This window comes from Branchiostoma lanceolatum, chromosome 14 (assembly GCF_035083965.1).
Source record: "Branchiostoma lanceolatum isolate klBraLanc5 chromosome 14, klBraLanc5.hap2, whole genome shotgun sequence".
Classification (NCBI taxonomy): domain Eukaryota; kingdom Metazoa; phylum Chordata; class Leptocardii; order Amphioxiformes; family Branchiostomatidae; genus Branchiostoma; species Branchiostoma lanceolatum.
This window is the reverse complement of record NC_089735.1, coordinates 17877349-17898999: the sequence shown is the minus strand read 5'-3', so window position 1 is coordinate 17898999 and position 21651 is coordinate 17877349. Positions and strand designations below refer to the sequence as shown.

General features: G+C 42.9%; 2 protein-coding genes across 5 annotated transcripts; both read right to left on the bottom strand.

Annotated features, from left to right (window-relative positions):
- Positions 1-166: 166 nt before the first annotated feature.
- LOC136448795 (T-box transcription factor TBX1-like) lies at positions 167-8257 on the bottom strand. The gene is made up of 6 exons (XM_066448441.1): positions 7818-8257; positions 4296-4443; positions 3468-3587; positions 2670-2890; positions 2026-2096; positions 167-1681 (listed from the first exon to the last, which is right to left on the bottom strand). The coding sequence occupies exons 1-6, from the start codon at positions 8255-8257 to the stop codon at positions 1386-1388; spliced, it is 1296 nt and encodes a 431-aa protein (XP_066304538.1). The 3' UTR covers positions 167-1385.
- Positions 8258-8761: 504 nt separating this feature from the next.
- On the bottom strand, positions 8762-20870 carry LOC136448391 (ectonucleoside triphosphate diphosphohydrolase 2-like). 4 transcript variants are annotated; one of them, XM_066447828.1, is made up of 11 exons: positions 20553-20870; positions 17950-18180; positions 16936-17072; positions 15597-15717; positions 15140-15293; positions 14269-14434; positions 13567-13782; positions 12447-12755; positions 12169-12285; positions 11351-11482; positions 8762-10956 (listed from the first exon to the last, which is right to left on the bottom strand). In XM_066447828.1, the coding sequence occupies exons 2-11, from the start codon at positions 18176-18178 to the stop codon at positions 10723-10725; spliced, it is 1815 nt and encodes a 604-aa protein (XP_066303925.1). In that variant the 5' UTR covers positions 18179-18180; positions 20553-20870; the 3' UTR covers positions 8762-10722. The 4 variants fall into 4 exon arrangements, with proteins under 4 accessions (XP_066303925.1, XP_066303927.1, XP_066303926.1 ...); XM_066447830.1 differs by lacking the exon at positions 17950-18180 and having other exon boundaries at positions 16936-17111; positions 20553-20869; XM_066447829.1 differs by lacking the exon at positions 17950-18180 and having other exon boundaries at positions 20553-20869.
- Positions 20871-21651: the final 781 nt, after the last annotated feature.

The following is a 21651-nucleotide window of genomic DNA, read 5'->3' as shown; positions in this document are numbered from 1 at the left end:
CTGGGAGGGCGGGTTCCGACCGGCGCAAATGCGCTGGCCTATGACGTCACCGGCGCTTAGGAAATGAGAGAAACGGGCAAAAGTGTCTCTGGCCATTGGCACACTATAGGGACAGACACTTAACATGTTGAACAAAATTTCTAAAATTTCTAGAATTCATAAAGGCTTGAAATTCACACTCCCTCTTAATATTCTGGAAATGTTGTATACATCGTTTAGTCATCCCAGCTTAGAGTACGGTGATTTTGTTTGCCACAGCTGCACATGAGAAGAACCACAACTTTTAGAACGAATGCAATATCACTGTTCTTTCACTGTCTTTTCTTATTTTTTTATCTTATTCAATAATAGCAGTGACAAAGACAATGTGGCGCTACACTCAAGTTATACAAACTTATAAATATAGATATATGTATATACACATGCAAACTGATAGGTAACGAACAGAAACCTAAAGTGTGCCTACGTCCCCCACCCACACCTAAGAATTTATCAATTCAATTCAGATGTATATAAGATTGTTGACTTCTATATCTTTCACTGTCGCAGGCGTCACCGTATTCCTGAACTCGCAGAGAACTCGATTGGGAGACATTATCCGACAGGAGGCACCTTCATCGATCCATCGACTTTACTGTTTAACAAAATCATTCATGGTGTTCTGTCTGATCTACTCCATTCAATTATTTCAGCAAAATTGTCGCATGACCTTCGGAACAAAATTAATCTAAGATCACTGAATGCCTCGACAAAAAAACATTTTGCAAAGTCAGTTGTTCCCTACTCATTAACTTATTGGAACAAAAATTAGATTTGGTAATACGAAGTTACAGTTATTCCAAGTGTAGGATGTATTTGTTTAAATGTATACGACCCTCCAAACTTATTATTCCAGTCATGGCCCCCCGATATGCTGTAACTTTGGTACATTTTCGCATTGGCACCAGCGGCTTGAGTTTTTTCAGTCGCGGGGTAGTTGGTAGTGTAGCTTGTTGCTGCGGGTGCCAATGTGAATCAATCTCTTATTTCTTACTTCACTGCTCATTACACGATTATCAGCGTCAATTTCCACTCGGGAAACTTTCAAGGATTGTATGATTGATATCAATTAATGTTCCTCTGGAACAAAATTACATATGTTGTGAGTATGCAGTTGCTGCCATTTAGCACAGTTTAATAACAAAATGTCCTAATTCATCATCATAATTGCCCTAATTGATTATGAAAATCAAGTCCTAATTTGAATAACTAACATACGTTGGTCTTCATCAAAGATGCACCCGAATACTTTTTAACCTTCTTGGCTAAGATAGCAGCGAAGACAATAGATTGATAGATAGATACCTTCCAAAATCTTCAGCTTAGAGGAAGTTAAAAGAAAAATGTTATTTCTCTTGGCTCTTTATGATAGACGCCTCTGCCTGGTGTGTTTGAGAGTGTTTAGGGAGTAGAGCCGGACTGGGGGTAGGTTGGAGAGTGGAGATGTTTTCTTCAGGACTCCAGTTTCCACAGTTTGGAAACGGGAAGCCACCAGCAGGCAGCGGCCAGACGGGAGTTGGGCGCACGACTTGTTTATTTTCCTCGGTGCCTTTCAGATGTACCTGCTTGACTCTGCTGCTCATCGGTGCAGACCGGGGTATCTGGTTGGTGTCCATCACAATAGGTCCAGTGCAGGGATATCCTACAAGATGGTAACAGTAGAAAATGTCGCTTCAGAAATGCAGGTGTGCATATCCACCAGGTGGTAAACTAAAAAATGAGCATCCGAAAATAGAATATATGCTACGTCTTCCGTCTTGGCTTTGAAGAAGAACACAATAAAGTCACATATGGTTTTCTTGAGTGTCATTGTATCAAATCTAACATTGCAAAATGTCGGATCGCTGCGATCCTTTGTCCAAATCTCTTTCATCTGGTGTAGGAGGAACAGTAACAGGAGTCCTGTGGTAGACTCGCTTTACTGCTCCTCTCACGCCAGATGAAAGAACGAAAGAACAACGTTATAAAGATTGTTTCTACCACAACCTTTATCTCCATAGACAGCTTGGTAGGCGCCGGCGTCACTTCCTGTCAGCAGCCGGGCACCCTCCAATATCCTGTTGTAGAAGATCATTTGATTGAATAAGAAAATCTAATTGTGTTCTAATATCCCTAATTGACGTCTCCGCGACAATTCGGTAATATATTCAATGTGGATACGGAAAATACGAAGAAGACATAAAGTGTACTGCTCCCCGCACGAGGCTCAACATAGACTCGATGCAAACGAAATTTGCCAATCGAAATGCGGACATATGTAAGCAAGACCCGTCGCCACCGTGCTGCTTCGTGCCGTAGTGGATTAGGGCTGAGGCTTTTTGACTCGGGTTCGAACCCGAGGTGGTGCACTTTGTTTCGATGATTCTTCCGCCCTGTCATCGATATTGATTTATTCGTTTCTGGTTCTTTTCAGCCCCCAAATCATTTTGAAACGCTCGGATATGTTATCGAGCGGTCAGCGATATGGCTACGGCCGTCACACATGGCGACGACACGCGCGCCGCCCGCCAGTCAGCTTGGACAGAAGTAACTTCACACTAAGACATGCGTACACAGTCCTACATTATTTTCTTGTTGCCTTCGACAGGTGGATTGGAAGAGAAGTAATGAATGTAACTGATGGTACTAACGCCATGACGTCCGAATCTCGAAATGCCTTAGCGAACGGGTTGTTCTTGATCTTGAGACGTGTGACCTTGGGGTTCTGATACGCCGTCACCGCCACGAAGGCTGTTTCGTCGAACTGGAATGTGCGTCTGTGGTCACCAAGATGACCTTGAGCCTTTTTGTTTGCTTCCTGGCGTACGATGATGATTTCCGTCTCGTACTTGTGCATCGAATGGAGAAGAAACTGGTGAAAAGGATAATAAAAAGCGACATGTTTTATTCGATTGGACTGATCGCTGACTAGCTGAACATTAACAGTTGTACGACTAAACTTGTACCTTTTTGCAGCCGAGCAGACACTGTGAAAGGAAAAAAGGCTGAATATTGACATCCATACTTTCTGTAGAAGAGTGCTATCCCGGTCTGAACAGGCCGACACATATGTGTTGCCTGTTTCTGGGAAATATTCATGGAGATGGTCCAAATAAAGTTTTGTGAAAAATCACAACGCAAAGATGCTTGTCACATTACATGCAAGATAAGCAAGGTAACAACCTCATCTGTTCATAAAAGGTAAGTCTCCATGATATTTGCTACGAAACAGTTTTAACAAAATCAAAAAGGAATATTAGAAACCCGCAACTTGCGGGCTAACGTTATATCTATTCATCTCCAAGTAGATATTCCGGTGGCAAAATCATAACTGCTGCACCGTCACGTCTTGGCCGGCAGTTACGATTTTGCCACCGTAAGGTTTACTTGGAGATTTATATTATTGATTTCTACCAATGAAATGCACCAAGAGTAAGAAAAGCACTAACGTGTCCCTCTACACTGTCGTTATTGTTGGTGATCTTGACCTTGGCGAAAGACACGACTGTTCCCATCCAGACTGACCCTGTAGCCGGGGAGTTCAGATGTTCGTATGCGGGGTTGGAGACCTGCGGACAAAATCCGAGCTGTACTTATCGGCGTCATATGAGTCTTTGTAGCCATACTCAACAAGTTACACAAACGATGCACTCACATGACTCAAGTTTTCATAGTATTCCTCAGAATGTGACGCGAGCATCACCATCCCTCAATTCAATATCTTCAAGAACCTGTTAAGAGCAGGGTGCCAAAAACAATAGAAACAAGCTGTCTTCAGAATACCGGTGTGGATAGAATATTCTGTACTGGAGCCAACGGTACTTCCTACCACGCGGTCTGGGCTCGGGCCAACTCCTGCAACATTTTTGAGACCTTTCTGGCAACTTTGATCTACGTATATACGAGCCTCTTAGTGTTCCCAAAGTACCTAACATTCAAATACAAATTTCGAAACTATGGACACACACCGCTATCACAAAGAAGTGCACCAACTGACTACATAATCTCCGTTTTCACGTGGGTAAAAAATAGTTTAATTTCTGTAGGGGGAAGAGGTTTTTGTTCCTTTTCAAAATGATCAGGCTAGGAGCCCCGCTATTTATTGAGGGATGAAACGCGTTAAGCTTAGACTGCTGACAACCATATATAGCTAGGTCTATAGATTCCAGCATAGACAGCCTGTCGCAATTATATTCCTATAAAAAGACTACATGTATATGAGTCCTCTAGCCCTCTATATATGAAATATCGGTGGTAAATGAAAGGTTGATACGTACGCTAAATTCTGCGGGTCCAGTGGCAACCCAGGCGGTCTTTGTGAACTTGTGCCGGTGCCTGTCGGCCGGAACTACGTTCATGTACACCCTGTATGTGGCGGCGGGGTCCAGGCCGCTGATAGTCACCATCACAGGGGGGAACATACGTCTGACGCGGACAGAAAATACAGAGTTAGAGCCGTTTTTATGCAGCGAGAAGTTGAAAGACAGAAGCAATTGCGTAAATGTTCACAACACACTACACGTGGAATGCTGGGAGCAGCTGCTTTGTGCAGGTAAACGAGGCGTGCCAAGCCCCTCCGAGACGTGAAAACTATTCCAAAATCACCCTCGTTACACCCAAAACTGCATGTTTTAGTCATTTCTTAAATGAATTTGTTTTATGACAATCTTTCGCACGTGCGGGTACGACTGACGAGTCTGCGAGCTCTAAATGATCTTTTGGGCAAAAAGACGTCCGATGTTTGTGGGGTAGATTTTCAGGTGAAAATATGGCCGGGTCTCTGTCGATGTGTAAATGCGGCGATCTTGAAGAAATGTGACCGAAGCTCGTCGACTGTGTGGCAGGGGTTTCAAGGAGCCTCTTTGTGCGTTATATTGTAGAAGCTGATTATATCCTCACTGCGTAGTTTTTATAACATGACTTTTTTTGGTCGTCTGGCCTTATTGTTTAACGACTTGAGAATTGTTCATCAGTGTCCAGTCATATTCACCATACCTCGCCGAAAGTACCCACTTGTAATTATCGCTTCAGAGAATACGTTTGAATCTAGAAACTTCATCCACACAATGATCCCCTAATTGAAGCAAACATCATCCACAGGTGACAGGTGTTAGTAGACAGGTATGGCGCTTTTTCTCGCCGTACTGTGACGCCTGCCGGAGATGTGACGACCACATTCAATAGACAGTCATTAAAGCTTTGAATAGAGTCGCAATTGTGAGAATACCGCGGGGCACTCACACACACATCGTACAATGGTGGCCGCCAACAAACACCACTTCATGTTAATGGAAAAATTCACGGTAATTTGCGCGTTATTGAGTGGAACCTCTGTAAAACATCCAAAACATCTACATCCTACGTCATCTCGAGCTCGGATATTAATTTTGGCGAATCGCAGCTTCCATGAAAGCCCCAGGGCCGTCAGTTGTGATAGACAAGCCTTCAAGATTACATACGCTGTGGCGAGTTCACGCTTGAGAACAAATGTGATAACTCAGCAAATCTATTTCCCATCGATCTGGACGTTATATAAACCGGTACTTCCTAGTCTCTATACCAGACTAACTACGCCGCTATAGGGAGAATATTTGCCAGGTAAGTTTGGTCACCATAAGGTTTCATCTGCAGGCGCGCAGTAACTGTTAATGTCTCCACTGTTGACAGGATTTTGTCTGTCTACTGCAGATAGGATCATTTTGAAATTCTAAATTTCCTGATAAAAAGCAAGTGTTTGCCTGCTATCCCTACATATGTTAGAAACGTACAACTACTAATGACTCGTACTTCTTAGAGCAAAATCACACATCCTAAGCCTTTATTCAACATGGCAAGGATTCAGTAATTGATATGCCCAGTGGGAGGGGGTTTGATTCTTTGAAAAGTCCGTTTCTCAAGCTCTCGGTTCCACCAACGCAATTTTCACCTTACAAAAAGAGTCAGTTGTGACCACGAACGGCTGCTACTTGCACCTCAACCCAGTAGTGACATACGCGTCAATCATGGAATCATGGCTAAGTTCAGCGTAGAAAGCTCGACTTGGATGCATATGGAGTAGCCGTGGCGACTCTGGGAGGACGTATTTGCTTGTATATCATAGTGTCCTACATCTGATGTCGCCGCGGCTAGGGTCGAGTATCTGGACATATACTCGATGTAACGTTAACACGTTACACGTTAACACATGTAGAGATTTGGCGCCTAACATGACATTAGAGACAAACCACCACTATAATCAGCGTCCTAGATACGTCCCATACATCGTTTTACGCAAAGCTGGATGAACACAATCAAAATTGACCGGTTTTTAGCACATGCGTCCTGGATCGCGCTGTGAGATGGCCGCAACCTCGAAACACCACTATCTGTTTATGCTGGATTCTGATTGGTTGCCAACAATGCATGGAAAATATGGAAAAATCCTGCCAGCAGTGGAAATATTTGAACTGCTGAAAGGATCATCCTGTCAGCAGTAGAACAATTTTCACTGCTGACAGGATGATTTTTTCTACTGAGCAAATATTCCTCTGTTGACATGTCGACAGGGTCATCCTATCAATAGCCTCAGAATTTCAAAAATTACCAAAAAAATAGCGGATTCGCACTAGCTGGTTTGCATCATCCGCAGTTTGGAACAGTCCAGTGAGATACCCGCTTTATGGTGGCTATATGTCGGTTTGAAGGACTGAGAGAACATTTGAAGTACCCAGTTGTAGATGTAAGAACTCATTTCAGACATCATGTGTTGGTTGCCATCACATATGAATTTATTTTCTGGCAGCCCAAGGCGCAGGGTTTGCGCAGGGTTTAAGTCTAAATTCTTAACCCTGATATTCCACAAAAAATACTGACGTGACTGTCGTGTTTTGCTGTAGCATGCTGCCCTGTGGTTTGTTGTGCTAAGTAGTGTTGTGTTGTGCTGCATTTTGTTGCGTTCTGTCGCGTTGTCATTCCGTTGTGCTATCTCATGCTCTGCTCTGTTGTGTTTTTTGCGTAATGCGGTGTTGTGCTATTCTCCAAGCAGAGGCTTCGATCGAGAGGGGTCATTTTCACGAGGAAAGAAACTTAAAAATCCTGGACAAAACTACCCCTCTCGATCGAAGCCACTGCTTGGAGAATAGTGCTGTGCTCCGTTATGTTTGCTTGTTGTGTTGTGTTTTCTTGTTATGTTGTGTCGCACCATGGAAGACAGGAACTCTTAACGCGAAATAGTGGCTTAGTCCGTGCGACCCATCCTAAATGTCAATGTTGTGCCATGTTGTGCTCTGCGGTGTATGTTGTGCTACGTGTGGTCTAGATCTGTTTTCTTGTGATCATGCCGTGCTGTGCATGTGTCGCTTGTTTGATCGCAGTCTAAAGATTCTACGGGTGGCTATGGATTTTACTAGGATTTGTTTGTGTCATCTACGACCGCGCCTAGTGACACCTAGAACTAAGCTAACAATCACCAAACTGCTGTATGTAACGACAATGTGCCTGCCCGCAGTGCCTGTCCTTGGTGCTGATACACTGGTAACTGACTTGTGCTTTTCAATAGTGTTGGAGAATTTGTACGTTTTGCGAGTAGAAGCCAATGTCATTGCTGTTTCACTCTCCAATTTAAAGATTGATTATGATACTGTAATTTTGCTGAACCGCACGTGTTTGCGTATGTGAATGTGAATGTGTGTGTGTGTGTGCGTGTGTAGGGATGTATGCATTTGTCTTGTTAGAAAAAAATGCTGTGCAAGTAGATCGCCTTCTTAATTACACAAGAAACAAGTTAATGGGACCTTTTATCATTAGATAAAATCCCTCACCTGCCAGCCCTGTTCAGAATCATCTCCGTGCCACAATCCCGGAACTTCCGCCACAAACCAGCCCTTTCCAGCGACACCGTCATGCCTCCATGAGTCTTCGCGATGGGCAGGCCGTCATCCTGGCAGCCGTCTGTTGGAGGTGACGCATGTGGCGGAGACCTGTCCACCGCTCCAGTCAAAGGAAACATCTTCTCCTGTAGCCCGTCTCTACCAGCCGCCTCTGCACCAGTCCCCTGTGGCGAACAGGGTAGACCATGCGTGCGGTGACTGGGAGGGAGGGCGGCGGGAAGGCCGTGTAGCCCCGGCGAACCCACTCCACAGGAGGCGATAGCGTCAAACACCGGAGAAACTTCTCCGTCATCGTATTCACCTGTACTATCTGAATCAGCCGCGAGGAGGGCTTCTATGGAAAATGCTTTTGCCCTCTCTGATAGAGACATGGTCGTCACCCTCTATCAAATGATCTCAAACCTTGATGGCAAATATATCAAGTGACAGTCACAATCAGCCCTGAGTCGACGAAAGAAGACTGAGTCCGCCTACACGCTGTTGTTGACGTTGTTGTCTGTAACATAGATACTCCAAGGGCTGCCTGGAACTCTAAAAATGACAGGAGGACGTCATGCCTCAACAATGGGCTTTTCTTCCACCCTGGGAAGCGATGGGAACCTGGCGCCAACTATGGAAGAAATGCAATTAGCCCTCTGATTACGCCTTTTGTATGACAGGAGTGACACTTCATATCGAAGAGAAAACGTACCACATAGAATCTGCTAAATGTTGCATACAGCTGCAGTTAGAATCCAATTTGGTTCTTACAGGATTAGAAGTACAAAGTAGAATCTGACATTCCTTTTATCACAGTCACTTGGATCAGGCGGATATCTTACTGGGCGCACTGCGCAACATTTCGCAAGGCACTCACAAAGGGGCACAAACCGGTGTCAATTTGCTACTTGAAATTGCGAATTTATTTCGAAAATTGAAAATAAAGAACAATATTGGCAAAAACAAACACCGTTATCACTGCAAATCTGTTTAATAATTGAACATTGGTTCTTAAATCGGTGACAACACTGAGATTTCCAATAAAGTTTCTCATCTCTTTGAGGTACGAAACTATCTGAGAATATGACATTCCTGGTGCGTTTATTTGTTCGTAAAGGTCACGTATTTTACCCGTGCGTCGCACGTTAGTGTGAACATTCACTTTCACTCACTCACTCACTCACTCACTCACTCACTCACTCACTCACTCTCTCACTCACTCACTCTCTCACTCACTCACTCACTCACTCACTCACTCACTCACTCACTCTCACTCACTCACTCTCACCCACTCACTCACCAACCCATGCACTCACTCACTCACTCTCACTCACCCACCCATGCACTCAGTCACTCAGTCAGTCAGTCACTCACTCACTCACTCACTCACTCACACACTCACTCACGCACTCAGTCACTCAATCACTCACTCACTCACTCATCTTGCACGTGGTGCGGAAAGCCAACTCGTGTGACCGCAATGGAAAATTAGTGAAAATTCGCAAAGTTTGTTTAGAATTTGTCAGCAAAACAGAAGGCCATCTGGAAAGCTGTTAGCAAATGCAGAACGTTTTATTTCTCAAATTCTGATAACATAGTAACGTTTGTAATTCAGAAGAGTTACTTTCCAGCGGGCAGGATGGGTGGGTTAGAACGATGTTCACAGCTATATAGAGCAATACATGGAAGTCAGCTGTTCTAGTAGGACAACTGATTCGAGCCAGATGTAGTGAAGTATTAAATCCATGGCAAATTCATGACAAAGTGATAAGGCCATGGAAAATTGATGTTGTGTCTCCAATTATAGTCCTGAGACCATGTTGGAACAATTCTAAAGCGTTTTCATCAGTCCGATGTTTGGTTGAAAATCGTTTGTCCCTTGCCAGCGGTCGACGGTTTGTGCTTATTCTCCAAGCAGAGATTTTGGTCGAGTGGGATAGGAGTATCCGGGATTTTTAAAGTTGCTCTCCCTCGTTAAAAATCCCGTACACACCTAGTCCACTCAACCGAAACGTCTGCTTGGAGATTAGTTGTGAGTCAGTTGAGTAACTGGAAACACAACATTATTCCCCTAGGCTTTACAAAATTACCATTTTTCTGTAGAAACATCATCAACACTATTTGTTGATCAGTCTCAGAAATCAATTTTCTTCAAGTAATTTCCACTACAGAATATAGTAGGACATGCTGCAACAGACCTGGCTATAGAATGACGACAAACATTTGAAACTGTAGTAACCTACAACTCACCAATACACAGCATAGCATTATTAACAGGCCTGCTGTTATTGATGGGGATAAATGATTTCTGATTTTGTACAGGTTGTCAAAATGACTTGATTCCTATTATACAATATTTTCTCATCTTTCATAATTTAACATTAGTCATTGACTAACATCAGTCTTTGAATTCTATGTATCTGTGCCCAACATCGTGGGATTTCTGTAATGTTACACAATCATTGTACACATTACAAAACTTACTCAAGCAACTGAATTGAAACAGTCAGATGTTTCAGAGAGAATCCGCGGTCATTTGCCATGTCTGACAACACCCTCAGTCACTGATGAAAGATGGCAGATGCTGTCTGATCGTTTAAACATCTATCAAGTTGCTTGAGTATTTTTTGTACTGTACATCTTTAGTTATCACTTCGAAGCTGACTAACATATACATTGTACCTCAGTTTTTGCTGGGAGAACAATGCAGTACCAAAACAGCATAAGAGTTGTTTCATGTCAGTAGCATTCATTCCATGTCTATAAAGATGGCGATCCATCTAAAACTTTGAAAGCGCAGACTGAAACTACTTGGATATATATCTAGTCTGTGAGATACATGCCGGCATATGCCATATTATACACTGCCATAATTTGACAACTGTCTGTACCTGGCTTTAGAACTCTTAGTGCCCTTGAGGGCCAAGTAAGTGAACCCGGCTCCCAATAGAAGGAACACTACAAACAGTACGACCAGGAGGGCGTACGCCGTCTGGGATAGTTTCGACTGGATAACTGGTGCCTCGGATGGAATGAGGTTGGTTGTGTTGAGCATGAATCCCAGGGCCCAGCCAAGGTTGGTTTCTTTGACCTGGGTATCAAAAAATGTATCAATACAGAAGTGAATGAATTGTTTGTTTGTTCGTTCAGACCTTTGTAGTCCCTAGTGGCACGAAGGGCAGCAAGGTTCCTTGCTGTTTCTGTAGCAGGGTAATCTTACAGGGATGGGTTGCTAGCCAGTCCCCTTTTACTCTTTTACGTGCTCAAACATTGGATCCCCATCTTACGTCTCTTCCGAAAGACGGGTGCAGCCACAACCTAGATGTCCTTCCGAAGATTTGAACTGGGTATCCCAGTTAGCAACTAATTGGAACCAGAAGCTCAACTGTGAGGCTGCTACCAGTTAAGATACATCCCTAAAACATCCCAAATGAGTGCTTTGATATAGCACAACTGTAAATCTAACAGTTACAGAAATGCTTTACCTGATTAATAAAGGAAATGTTCCAGGTGTCCCTTCCGAAGCCATACCCCTTTACTAATAGGGTGTAGATGTACTGGGCATCCAGACAGTACAGGGCCAGCTGATCTAACAATGGGCCTGGGATGTTTTGCACCTGCAAGAATGGGGAAATGTCATTGAACAGATGATTTGATAAGTTTTATGAATCACTACAAACAAGTTTGACCTTTGTGGTCATCTTCCCAATCACTAGCTGTCACTCAAATAACTGCCTGCAGACATACACCAAGTCAAACAAACTAATCCATTGAAAACATAGGCTCCGTACACAGAGTCAATTATGCAAACAATTTTGATGCAATTATGCCTTGTGGTAGATTTAACCACCCATCAAGTACACTTCAGATTGAAAACGACCGTGTCCAATTAAAATGGCTGGTTATGCCTCATGGAAAAAGGCATGCGGGCCCCTTTTCTCTCTACCTCCCTCCCCCCCTCTCTCTCTCTCTCCCTCTCTCTCTCTCTCTCTCTCTCTCTCTCTCCCTCTCTGTCTCCTTTTCATTCACCAGACAGCAGGCCGACAACCAGCACAGCAAAAAGCACATCAACTAGTACACTGCAGTATGCATTGTTTACCTGTGAATAGTTTCATCAGGTTAGTTAGTCACTAGATAAGAAAGTTCTTTGTTCACAACCAAGAGTTTAATTCAAGCTGACGTTTGTCAGGGCCTAGGGAAACAGATCCAGACGGTAACCGAAATTGACTTGAATAAAACACTTGGTCGTGTACAAAAAAACTTTCTCTATGTTCTTAGATAGTTTGACATTGAACTTTCCTACCTCCTTCCATGTCTTACTGCAATAGGTGCTGACTGTTGAGTTGAACTCTGGGATGGAGAAGTTGCCGGGATTTGTTAGGTTCAGGAAATCCACAACATAGTAAAAGAAGCTGAAAGCCTGAGGCAAAAATAGGAACATTAGATATTGAAATTACGACAAAGTTGGGGTGAATGGTGTGTTGTAGTTATCTCTAAGTTATTAGTTAACAATTTTGTGCATCCAAATCATGACAATATATTGTACTTATATTGTTGCTGTGAAGCATATTCATGTTTCACCTGGAATTTTCCATGCAGACTTGGCTGGTATACACCGTTGAATGAGCATGAGGCATAATCGCATGCTTGAGAAAAGTTGAATAGCTTGTCCACGTGTGCCACACAGTCTGCATAGCTGCTGCTTCCGACCATTGTGAAGTTTGTATCAGCTGCATCGATGTGGTATGGAAGGGTGACCTCTGACCCCCAGGCGAGGAGAGCCTGTCTACCCTGACTACAGGGGGCCTCAAACAGGTAGGAGGCAGGAAGGGTGAGGTTGTATCCTGAGGGTGCACAAGGGTTTTCCACTTCACTGGTGTAATTGCCCTCCTAAAGAAGCAAGACAAGTTTAAATTCGGTGATCTTGCGCTAAATAATCTGTTAAGCCACACTGACTTGATGATATGGATGACATCCCAGGACGCATCAATTTTCGTCCGTTTCCAAATAAAAGCGAAGTTTGCGACCATACCGTAAAGCTGCAAAATTAGGAAATATATGCCTCAGATTACAAAAGATCAAGTAAAGCGGATACTTGAAAGAATGTAGAATGCCAAAGACAATTGTAAAATCAAAGAAGATGTGAAATAATGAATATATATAGAATTTATTGTGTGGTATACCAGGTATAGCATTTGGGAAAGAGTATGGAAGTTAAACACACACATCACTACCAGCGGACCAGCCCCCTGCTGTAGTGACTTGCACCTGTGTGGCCCAAGGGCTACGAATGGGAGATGGGCGCCCCCCTACGCATCTTCGATGCATGGGACCACTTTAACTTTATACCAGGTTCTGTAATTTTTTGACCTTCCCGACCAATTCGAAATGAAAGCAACTTTTTTCCCCAACTTTATTTCTTTGCACACTTGCATCCGTTTTGGAGAGCTCAGAGGGATAACATCCATATAGTCAAATCAGCATGGCCCAAAATAACAGAGATAAACTGGCTGTATAAAAGTTTATGGTAACACATGCAACCCACAGCCAGTTTCTATCACATTTCTATATTCTGAGATCATCCCTACTCCAAGTTATGAATGACAACAGCTGCACCAAACTACATATCTATAAACTCAACAAAAGTCTCTTAGAACTTTAAGGTATTAGCAGGGAGACTTGCTTGAAAATATTGTCTTACCACAACAAGGTTTGCAAAAAACCTGCGCTCAGCCTCCACTCTTCCGTAGCACAGGAAGCTGTGAGCGTACACGTGGTAGTCCACGCCGTATACTCGCAGTAAAGTCGCATCTTCCAGAGGAATAGTTACGTCAGAAGGTGGGACAAATGTGATCTGTGTGGAGGCCCCGCCCATATCAAGCGCACCATATGTTGTTGGAGAGAGTGATTGCACATTCTACAGGTGGAAAAAGACAATGTTATTATTTTGAGAAATTTCATTTGAACTATTTTGATATGCCAGGGAAATGAATAGGGTGTATAAAGTAAACATTCCAAAGAACTTCCAAATATTTATAATTAGTATTGCATGCATGCAGGATGGTATTGCATGCATGCATGCAACAAATTCATAAAATCACTGGTCCAGGATATGCCTTGAGAGTTCTATCTCCTGTCTTACCTCGTATGTTGTCAAAATGTGAGGCGAGTACAGAACCCTTAGGAAACACATGAACACAAAAGACTTTCAGACAATGAAAAAGACAGTTACAATTGGGTCATTTTTGTTTACCTTTTCCACCATTCAGTGCAGAATACAGAAACCGAACCCTTGTTTAAAGCTGTTTTGATTGAACAATTTAACGTTACCAGATGGGAAAGCTCATGAAGTAAAATTGTCCGCACACACAAACATGTCTTGTACATAGTAGGTGCTGCTTACGTTTTCAAAGTTACCAACAAGGTAGTTGACTGTCACCCAGGAGAAGGACCCCTCCTCCATACCACTGATAATCCTCGCCTGTACCGGTTCAAACTGGAATGGGTAGTGCCGCAGTGTTGTTTTCACGGAGGTCATGATCTGTGTGCTGGTCTCAGAACTACGTTCTCTGCCATTAAGATATTGAGATTAACTTCTTTGTTCCAAACTCATGATATGTTAAGAAGACTGAACAAAATTGCAGGTAAGAAAAAGCAAACCAAGAATAGTTGGGACACTTTAGAAATCAACTTTGAAAGGACTTCAAGTTGATATTTTCACCCTTCATGTATAGACGAACTGTTATAGTGATTATCACCAACAACAGGCCAGAGTCTGTACCAACAACTACGACAGGGGTGCTAGTGTCACCATAATGAAAACTGATCTACAGTAGATGTCTGATTACTAAAAGACATAAGAAAAATGTCCAGACAATGCATGATGTACAAAATGACTAATAAACTGGCGGACGTACTGACTGATAAGGATCTTATAAATACCAACTCAGAAAAGAACAAGAAATATGTCTTGAGGTTACATACCCATGATTGCGGTGTTAAAAAATTGTTTTTCCCTAGAACCACTACGATAATCATAGAGTGGAACTCGTTGCCACCAAGTGCAGTAGGGGCATCCTTATGCATTAGATAGCTTTAACATCACGCTTGCTTTGCATAGCTTAGGTATGACAGGCCATTCAGTGTAATATAACCAGCTGCTGCTTCTGCTGCACCAAAGGTCAGATATCCGGCTATACAGATAACTGATGGTTCCAATTCTTGTATCACCATTAGTGTTTACATGTAGTTATACAGTGACCGCTGGCTCCTACCTCAACAGCCTCATCCCTGCTGTAGCTCCTAGGTAGATGGGCGTGTCTGCCCGGGCATGGGCGGGTACTGCTGTCATGGCGACAGTGCTGAGACAGCCGTCCAATGATGGTCCTGCTTTTGTGGGGTCATCGGAATATTGTGCAATTCCAGAACCTGACCAGGAACACGAGGGTACAGGGAAGCTTAGAGCAGGATACTTACTACAATGTCAAAAGTGCATGGAACTGAAAGGAAGATTGCTACAGGTAATTATCATGCCCGACACGTACTGTTTGAATATGAAATCACGTGAAAGGTAAAACAAACAGTACTTCTTTTGAACTGTAAGCTGACAAGACTTATGGAATCGGGAAATTCTCTAATTTCTTCATGATTCACATATGATCTGAAACTGCTGTTTTTTCCCAAACTTGTGAAGATTAAGAGCAAAGCTACAGAATCTACTGAATAATGTACCCTCTGCTCTACATGATGCTACTTGCGTCACAGTGGCTGCCGTGTTGTTCCGTCGAAGGCCTGGCCAGCGATACACAAACAGCTGTGTGTGAGTGGAGCCTGCATCCAGAACTATGCCATACTGGAATTAGCAAAGTTTTTTTCGTCAGTGTTAAAACTCTTGGCTATGTTTCCCAGTAGGTTTGCAATCTATGATACGTCGGAGACAACTTCTAAAGCTCACAGAGTCAATTTGATCTACATTTAAACTAGTGGTGATAATCTCCGTGATATGTATTTTCAATAACCATTCCACCACTACCACGTGCACCACTCAAAATAGATGATAATATATGCAAGAAGACCTCAGATGGAACGCCCATATAGATCACATGGTAAAGAAATGTGGTATGAGACTGGTCCTACTTAAGAAACGTAGAGCACTTCGTTTGTCTACAGAAGACTGATGGTCGCCATTTACACAAGCTGCATCCGACCAGTGTGCGAGTATGCTGCACCAGCGTGGCCTCACTCAAGCACAACGTAACCAGCTAGAGAAAATATAATGTCGAGCCTTCAGAACTGCTCTAGGTGAAAGCTACAGAAACTATGCAGATGCCGGTGTCCTACTTGGCCTTGAGATTTTGGAGCGAAGGCGAGATCACCTCTGCTTGACATTTGCAGTAAAACTCCTAGAATCTTCAGACTACCGCCAATTGGGTTTCCTCCTCTCCGTAGAGACATCAGTGGGCGTACAACACGGTTCAGTAACCAGCTAAACTATTTCAAGTATCAGCACTCGATTAAATCCACGGTTGGGCGATGGTTCTAAAATTTGGAAACGTCTTGCGAACGTGATGCCGTACTGGGTGGTCTGATAGAAGCTCCCGACACCGGGGTACATACGGTAAAAGGTCGAGGAGCTAATTTCCGAATTGGCTCCGTCCGAATGCCCACTATGATCAAACTACTGAACAATGTCGACCCCGCCAGTTCGTAGCTCGATAACCCGTTACCTACGAACAGTCTGTTTTTAACGAAAAGTAAGAATGATGTAATGTTAATATTAATGTTGCGTATACATACTTAACTGCCATCTGTATTGAATGATACATGTATATGTATTGCTACTATTTTTGAGAGAGTTATTTCAATTTGATCACGAATACATACAAGGAATCATCCAATAATAATTGTGATTTTAGAACTGACTAACCTCCAGCACAATTAAGGTAGCCAATGGTTACCTGCGAGTCTGTTGTTTGTTTTTCCGTAAATATAAACCGTTCATGATCATTATCATCATCATTATCATATAATGCAGTATAACTGGTGCAAAGAAAAGCCCTCTCTAGCTCACCTGATCACTGAGACTAGAGGTCCAACCTTGAGACACACATACAGCAATCAGCCCGATGGTTCCTATGAGCGCAGCTGCAGCCGCGATGACGGCGCACCTGATGTCACATGTCTTGGTGGCTGGAGCCTGCTCCATGGCTGTGGAGAACAGTCATGTGATAGACGAGCTGCAAGTGACTTTGAAGAAGAAATCACCGGTAGACTTTGGTTCCTTTCGACTTTCATGCCATGATAACACTTGATGTGGCCTAGGAAAATTATTTTTTGTTTGTTTTCGATTATGGTCGTAAAAATATAAGGGTTGGTAGGTAGGGAATCTAAAAATCGTTTTAGATCTTGAAAGGATATCATTATAAAGGGACATGGGTTTGGGTAATTTCTGAGTAAATAATCAACTATATTTTGTACATGTATTGTTCATGGTAAACATGGTGAAGAAATAAAGAATTGGAAATAGAAATAGACGGTAGGAATTAATTAATCAATCTTGTGTCTGGATGTTGGCATTAATAGCAAAGAGATGGATTTACTCCACTGGCTATCTTTTTAGATAAATTATGCTGCAGATTCAGACCATAATGGATGATGATGGAATGCTCTTGCATCATTATATGGCAGTAAAAAATCTTGTCTCGAGATGGTCATTGGTCATTGTAATACTGATCAGAAATGCATTCATCAGATTTCATCCCGTCAGCTTTCTAGCCTGGATGCCAGATTGTTTCCCGGGCCAACAGAGGCCAGCTCCTCGGCTCCAGGGACAATATGCCCCCAATGGAATTTTACTCAGGCCCTCCTCAGTTAGACACTGAGACACCCACAGGTTGGAAAACTCAGTCTAGGTTGCCAACTCTGGGGGCGGGACGTATAACATGTTTTCTCCCCCGCCAAACGTATAGCAAAGGGATCGGTTTCGCATCCAGGGTCTGGCATCGAGGTTATCTGTTTTCTTGTCATAATTATAGTGATTGATTGAAGACGTTTTTAGTAGAATCTCCATGTTGGGGACTCTGACCTGACTCCCCAAGGTACACAGTGTCCCCATCCTTGATCCCACACAGTGAGAGACTGTAAGTTGGGTCCAGCGCCTGTCCTTTCTCATTCCTCAGCACGCAGGTCCTGGGGTCCACGGTCCTGTGTCTACAGAACCTGTAGATGGTGTCAACCACCGAGTCCTGTTCCTGGACATCCAGGGTCTCCTTGTCAGGACAGGTGCTCAGGACACTTTCTATGGTCAGATACATTCCTGCTTGCCATGGCCAACCACCAGCAGTAAGGCATGCAAGCATATTTGTCAAAGTCCAAGAAAGTACTATGAAGATCATTCCATCTAATCTAATCATCATGTTGACAATATAGTTAGAAAACTACAATGAAGAAGAATGGAAGAAGCTTGTGCTGGAAGCGACCATATTCCTCAATTAAGATGAGGATGGGACTAGGTGAAGGTGGACAACCTTTCTGAGGAAGCATCTTGCATCTGTCATTGAATTAACGATGTGGAGAAGTGTTATTAATGACTGTCTTACAAAGCGCTGCAAGTGTGGTTGAACGTACCATCAAAGTTTTCACGTTTTCAAGGCATCTGTTTGTATCCCCATCTACATAGTACGCGGTATAGAAACCCTGCCGATAACGGTCACAGCACGCCGGCTGTACATACCACAGTGGGCATATCGCCACTGTGCCTTGGGTTCAAAATATTTTCTCCACGCAGTTATCAAATCATGTGGACTAAACTTGTTGTTGGAATAAGTTGAAAATATCAAAAGAAAAGATTTTTGTGCCGAGCGGCGTAACTTTCCCATCTGCGTTGTCCGTAAAAACTTGTGAATGAGTCCATACTCGAATAATAATGAGACATTTCCCCTTGAAAGCTACAAGGGAATCGCTGTTTTGGGTGGAGTATTCGACGCCCTACTGGCGTTTCAAAATTCACTTGCCATGAATATGTAAGTAACACCAACTGCCTGTGTGTATATAGTGAATAGGTCCGAAAATAAGTTAAAGCCCGAGTGTTTACCGCACATCGTCGCCGCAAGATTCGGGAACCTTCTTTCAAAATCACTAACGCGTCAGAAAAATATTTATCATTATAGCAGTAATACCCATGAAATTGTCGTGTACAGTATGGTTTTATTTTGCTCCAGTTGTAGGTTTTGAATTACAAAAACTGCTTAAAAGCCAGTACTTGTAGTAGACAAATAAAGCCTCTCGCGTACGGTCTAAAATTCTACTCTACTCTTCTCTACTCTCTAAGCGTGCATGTAACAACGCTTTGTTTACTTGGATTACTTCATTAGTAGCATGGGCGAGCAGTTTGTTACAACATCACAGACGCCTTTCATTTTTTGAACAAAAAAGGATATAAAGTCATCCATCCATTTTTTATATATCGGTTACCTTTATTCAAAGATCATTTGATGAAATGAGTTTACATTTTGTACTTTTTGATGTAGAGTAAAATCATACCGCACGCAAAGGCTTCACCCACATTACAGTAGACTATCCCTATGACCTCGCAGGTGCCATCTTGTTTTTTCTGTCGTCAAAACCCAACGCAAACAGGCTGATTTTACCGTGATATCCCCGCCATTTATCGCCAAAAATCGATGTCACGACACAATTGAAAATGACGCGTTTGGTCGCATGCGGTTCGGATTCGGGGTGGTCGCGGTCGCGATACGCAAGTGACCGTTTTGGACAAATTGTGGAACGATCGGGACCGACCGAAAGCGGTCTTAAGTTGAGCCGATGTGGAAGTGGTCGTTCGACTGTATGTGAATAAATGTTTCTCAGTGGGCACTGTACACATGTACCACTTATTGCTCGTGGTCAGTTAATCGACCGTTTCTGTAAAGCGGCCACCTGTCCATAGCGGTCACTTTGGCCAGTCCCCTGAGTGACCGCTGTAGGTTTGACTGCACCAGATTTCATAACATATAACAATCCACCCATAGCTTCTGGAGCTTCTAAACAACAAACACCGTTACAAACACTACAAAAAACAAAAACTTGGTGGCTAAGCCAAGCTGATGACGATGATCTCTTATCTAGTACAACGTACAATTGTACCGTTTCATCCTGTGTTGCCTGATAACATTTGTAACTGTACATGTTGGCACAGTTCATTAGTATAAGTTAACATTTATAACGCATGTATCATGTACCTGTCAATAGTGCAAAAATGTTATTGACAGGATATGCAGGCATTACCATAAATGGTTATCCCCAATAGTACCAAAAAGTTATAACGACAGTAACATGCTGTCAATAGTATAAAAATTCTTATCAACATCCTGTCAATAGTACCGAAAAATGATTGTTGACAGGAACATCCTCGGCCTAAATATGTATAATATACATGTATGTCAATCTGATACATTGCAATAACTCCCAACTTCTGCTACGATGTATATATATTTTGATACAATGCCACAAGTACCATTGTCGTATAACATAAGTCCACCATGAATGTCATGTGACACAAGCCTGCCCGTTACATACAAATTCCTGCATATCACATCGTTATGACAGTTAATCCGCTCAACTGTTGCTTATCGGGACAAATTCTTATTTCTTCCAGTTCTCCTGACGTTATAGATAATGCGTACCTACCTGGCAGCTGGTCTGTAGACTGCGAAATTGCCGACTCAGATGCTGAAACTAACGGGACACTAGGAGTGGGACACCCGGAGCTGTTGATTTTTCGTGGGAAACATTAAAATAACCGGGTCCTAACGGACTCTGAAATAAAGCAAGAAGTGTTCTGCGTCATCAGCCCCTGTGTGCATGTCCTTCTCTTTCCGGGCTGTCAGTATAATGGCAAATCATGTATTGTTGTGTGGGAGACCAAAGAAGGAAGCATCCAAAGTCCACAGCCACACGGAGACCTCCCCTCTGCTCACCTCTGCACTTCCGGGTTTCCTTCTTCCGCCAGGTGTCGCTGCAGGCGTTACCATTTTTGGTCTCATACCTGTGTTACTCCGCATGCCAAAAAATAACTGGGCATAAAAGGCGTGTGTTTATGATCATAAATTGCTTTTCATCGGCCACACCTGATATGAAACGAATTTGAGATGAAAGCTTCTTTATCACTGTCAGGATTAGGTAAGAAACTTCGAACGATAGGTCGGACTTGTACAACAGCAGCCTCGTGTGGAAAGTGGCTACTTGCAGTTTGAAATGCGATAAATATGGTTGTTATTTTATTTTCGAGTGCTTACAATAGAAAGCAAAACATCTCCAGAGAAGCTGTTTGATTTTTGTATTTGCAGCCATAAGTTGCGTATTTTGACGTCGATTCCAATGGAACAGCCTAATACAGGAATGATACCTTATTCAATAGAAATTTTAAAGAAAATATTCATAAAAAATCAACAATCACGGTGGTCAAATTCATACTCAGAAACTCCCATGTCAAGCCGAATATGAACGCTGTTCCACGATGTTCGAATTAACGTAACGTTAATTCAATCCTAACGCGCGTTCGCTTTGGGGTCACCTGCGGTCATTGCATGTTTTTACTGTAAACAAGGGTTGGTTGGGCCCCTTTTCCAGAATCAGTAAAAAACTACTTTTTTTTCACAAATAATCACATATTTTCTAGAGAGTACATCTATGCTGGCACTTTGTTGTGGGCATCTAGCATGTAACGAAGCTACTGGCGTCATCGTTGATGATCTTGAATATTATGTCATACCTGGGCCGCGAAAAC

Excerpts from the sequence above, each read along its gene's own strand:
- LOC136448795 (XM_066448441.1), bottom strand. The coding sequence starts at position 8,257 with ATGTCTCTATCAGAGAGGGCAAAAGCATTTTCCATAGAAGCCCTCCTC. Across the intron at positions 2,097-2,669 it reads CGAGATTCGGACGTCATGGC|GATATTGGAGGGTGCCCGGC; the intron begins GTTAGTACCATC and ends CTTCTACAACAG. Across the intron at positions 1,682-2,025 it reads AGCTGTCTATGGAGATAAAG|GATATCCCTGCACTGGACCT; the intron begins GTTGTGGTAGAA and ends ACCATCTTGTAG.
- LOC136448391 (XM_066447827.1), bottom strand. The coding sequence starts at position 18,280 with ATGATGATTAGATTAGATGGAATGATCTTCATAGTACTTTCTTGGACT. Across the intron at positions 15,294-15,596 it reads AGCATCATGTAGAGCAGAGG|GTTCTGGAATTGCACAATAT; the intron begins GTACATTATTCA and ends GTTCCTGGTCAG. Across the intron at positions 13,783-14,268 it reads TTGTTGGTAACTTTGAAAAC|AATGTGCAATCACTCTCTCC; the intron begins GTAAGCAGCACC and ends TTCCACCTGTAG.